Here is a 3833-nt window from a genome sequence, read left to right on the forward strand (position 1 = left end):
CTGTACACCAAAACATACCCATCTGTGATGGAAAAAGAAAGTAATCCAAAAGTAATCTAAAAGTTATCTGATTACATTTTTAAGACACGTAACTGTATTCGGATTACTTTCAGAGCCATGTAATCAGTAACTGATTACATTTAAAAGTAACCCTTCCAACCCTGTATATATATATATATCTAAAATACCTATTCTAAGTTTACAAGATGAAATGCGTACGAGTTAGATAGTACTCCATTACCTCTCCTTGATCTTTCGCAGCTTCTCCTGGTCCGCGGTGGGTTTCTCCCTCTGGCTCTCAGCTCCCAGAGCTACCATATGAGACGAGATGTTGTCGTACGCTCTGCGGTGTAGGGGAACATCGACTGCTGTGTCCTCGAGTTCAGGTAACGTTTCACCCTGGAGTCTGCAGGGACGACCTGCATTAAAGGCCTCCAAACCAACTGCTCCTTCATCCTCCTCCTCCTCCTCCTCGTCATCTTCATCCTCCTCCTCATCATCATCTTCATCCTCATCATCATCATCTTCCTGTGTTACTTTATGCTCAAGATTGTCCCACCTTCTCAGTAGGTGCTGCGGACGGCTGTAGCCTTCTTCCGAGCCAGCAGCAGAGTGAGCATTTTGCCCCAGAGTATGTCTCCTAAGGCGGGAGATGAGGGGAGGGCAGCGGCCGCGGAGGGAGGAGGAGAGCCAGGAGTAACTGCTGCCTCCCCCCCCGCTGCTGCTGGTGTTACTACTGCCCACACCAGGCTCTCTCCACTGCGTCGTTCTGGACGGAGCCTGTTCCCTGCGATCGTTGTTTTCCTGGATCGGGGCGAGGTCTGCTCTGCGGTTTCTCCCCAAGCCCCCCTCTGAGCCTCCAGCTGCAGGCTCCACGCTGGACACCCTGGGCCCCTCCTCACTGTCCACAGACTCTCCACCTGTGGGCGGGCTGTCATCGTCGAGTGAGCGGACACTGGAGGAACCGCTGGAAGAGTCCTGGCTGGAGCGGCGTGAAAAGAGGCGGGACAGAAGGCGTCGGGTGGAGCTGCGGCTGTCTGACTCTACACCTTCAGGGGCCGGTCTGGCAGGGAGCGGGACCGGCCTGGCAGGGAGCGGGGCCTCTGGTCTGGGCAGGTGGGTCGTGAACCTGGAGGTGTGTGAGGAGTAGGAGGTGGAGGTGGTGTTCGAGGAGGGGACAGGGTTTCTTGTTGGTTCTTGAGATGAGCGGAGGGTGGATGAGCTGCTCAAGAAGCGGGAAGGGGTTCTGGTGCTTTCGCGCAACAGAGGGGAAGATCGGTAGGGGGAGGAGGCTGAGAGGTGGCTATTCAGGGTGCTTTCTCGAGCTGAGGAAGAGTAGGAGGAGGAAGAGAAGGAGGGGGTGTAGGTAGACTCTTTAGGCCGAGCTCCCTGCGCATATGTGGAGGTCATCCTGTCTGTTTGATCTGAAATGAGGGAAGAGAAGTGTGAGTATATGTCACAAAACATTTGGAGGTTTTGAACATCACAACATGTGCCTACACGATGAGGAAGTCAATCCAGAGGTCCTGTTCCTTCTTTCCGCCAAACTTGAGAGAACGGGGTCATTCTTGGTCTCTAGCTCTCTCCTGGACAGGGGATTGGAGGAGGAAGACCGTGAGAGTAAACGGCACGAGCTCCACGATGAATCATAAGTGTCCTTCTCTAAAGAAAAGAAGAGACAAGCTGTTTAGAAGTCTGCCGAGTTCATTTTCAAATCGGGGGTTTGTCCCCGTTTCATAAACGACTAATTATGTCAATATAAAATGTACTGTGTCTGCTTTGTAGCAAATTAACAACAAAAGCCACCAGTAGCACTTGAGTTAAGAGCCAGATCATTTCAGAACCAACAAATAGGATTTATTATAGTTTTCCAAATGTTCTTTTACCCACTTAATAACCTGTGTAAGGATAAGGCAACAGCAACTCAGGGTACATTATGGTAACAGCGTTTCTCATGACCTTCACAAGTCTAGTGTCATGTACCTCTCCCACTGCTGAGCCCAGTGCTGGAATAAGTGGATCCTGTAACGGAGGTGCTGGGAGTTCTCGTGTACAGTCCTCTGTTGCTGTACGACAGTTTTGCCCTTTTAGAATCGCCATCATCAGTGACGTTCAACAGACTGGAGCGCATCCCCAACCTGGGCTCAGGATCAGTCTGGGGAAAAGCAGGCAGACATTTCAAATGTATTTGATTCAACAAGATTCCTATAAACTCAAATGTTTTCGAAAACATGTAACCCAGACTGTATTTTGCCACAGCTTCAGTACCAGTTTGCTCCTGCTGCTGAGAGAGGATTCAGCCCAGGGGCGCTCATAAGATCTGCTGGAGGACGTCAGAGAGGAGGGTAACTTCCAGCTGCTGGAGCGACTGTCAGAGCTGCTGTAGTCTCTGGAGGAGCTCAGGAGGCGAGAACTCTTTAAAAAGGAGAGAAAGTAAAACATGTAGCATTAGTAGGTACTCACACATGGGCACATATGCAATACAAAAAAGGGTTAACTTCTCTTGTACTTTAGTAGTTGCTATGGAACAACATTCTGATTGTTAACTTGTAAAATTGCTTCCCATCGCATCTTGTAAACGTTTCACAGCAAAGGTTGAGAAAGAAGACGACTGCAAGCTGATGCTAACCTGGACGCAGGAATTAGGTTATTAATCATTCAGAAGATTGGGTTTTGAAATGTTCAATGAGGAAGGATATGTATTCCACAGTTTGGTGTGCTGGCAAGAAACACTGAATGTAAAAATGGCCGCTTGTTTCCAGGAAAAGCCCTGAAGGATTACTTCATAATCCTGCAACTGCAGAACATCAAAGAGCAAGGATTATTTTATTATTATTCTGGCTAATTTTCAATTAGTCATATAGTACAGCCTGAGAGAAAAAGGAAACGAGAGGGGGGGACATGCTGATCGGACAGTGAGCAGTTGGCTGGGTCTTAGCAACTAGCCTAGAATATTCTAGAAAGAGCAGGAACTAGACCTGGCCCAGGCCAACAGTAACACTATCTTTTGAGATGGGCCTTGACAAGCAGCAGGACTAAAATACTCACAACGTGTGCCAAGGAATCTAGGGTGCCCTATAAATAGACCTCCAAAGTGTCTGCTGTTACACCTCTGAGATGCTGTATAGCTGCTGTAACATGTTCCTGAGGGAACCTGTGAGAAAAGAGCTTACTCTAACGGCCCGTCCACACTACAGCTTCGAAAGCTTCAAAAACGGTTTCCAACGCGCATAGCCGCGGGAAGTCATTTTGCTCAGGGGGTGCTGCCAAAAGTGGGGAGGGGGGCCGCTTAAAAAAAAGAAGAAAAAAGGCGGTGCCGGGTCGGCCCGGCTGTCAGCGATACGAGCAGCATAAATTGTTTGTTAAAGGCGAGACACAGCAGGCAAAAACATCGTTTTTCATGCACCGGTACATTTTGAGATGTTGTGCTATTTTGATTCCATAACATGTTTTCTTTCAGGCTTTTGGAAGGAAAACGTACAAAATACACACTTAAGTGTTTATTTTACTATAGTTTGTCCTAAATTCACCAAAAGTTAGCATTCTCGTAACAAAGTACCGCGACCGCTGTTTGCACCATGTCATCAGAGATATCGTTGGAAAGCTCCGTCTCTCCTGCACAATCTCATCGGATCCAAATATGGTCATTTCCTTTGTATCGGCAACCAATCGTGAAAGTACAAAAGGGTCTTAAACCAAGAAACGAAATCTCATTGGCTGGTGTCATCTTCTGACAACGTGATTCGTTCAGATGCGTCACGTGGTGTGCTAAAACACTTCCTGGTTAGCTTTCCACTAGAAATTTTAATCTCAATATGGCAAAAGAACGGCGA

The 3833-nt window shown here is 48.0% G+C and overlaps 1 protein-coding gene across 1 annotated transcript; it reads right to left on the reverse strand.

The window, feature by feature from the left end:
- Window positions 1-241: 241 nt before the first annotated feature.
- Window positions 242-3417, reverse strand: LOC104958519 (E3 ubiquitin-protein ligase MARCH7-like; the record flags this gene model as incomplete). The annotated part of the gene is made up of 4 exons (XM_010786261.1): window positions 2269-3417; window positions 1984-2155; window positions 1501-1662; window positions 242-1424 (listed from the first exon to the last, which is right to left on the reverse strand). Coding segments are annotated over exons 1-4 (1691 nt in total), but the record flags the coding sequence as incomplete, so codon positions are not given.
- Window positions 3418-3833: the final 416 nt, after the last annotated feature.

The sequence above is a fragment of the Notothenia coriiceps genome, unplaced genomic scaffold (genome assembly GCF_000735185.1).
Source record: "Notothenia coriiceps isolate Sejong01 unplaced genomic scaffold, NC01 NC01_scaffold00028885, whole genome shotgun sequence".
Taxonomy (NCBI): domain Eukaryota; kingdom Metazoa; phylum Chordata; class Actinopteri; order Perciformes; family Nototheniidae; genus Notothenia; species Notothenia coriiceps.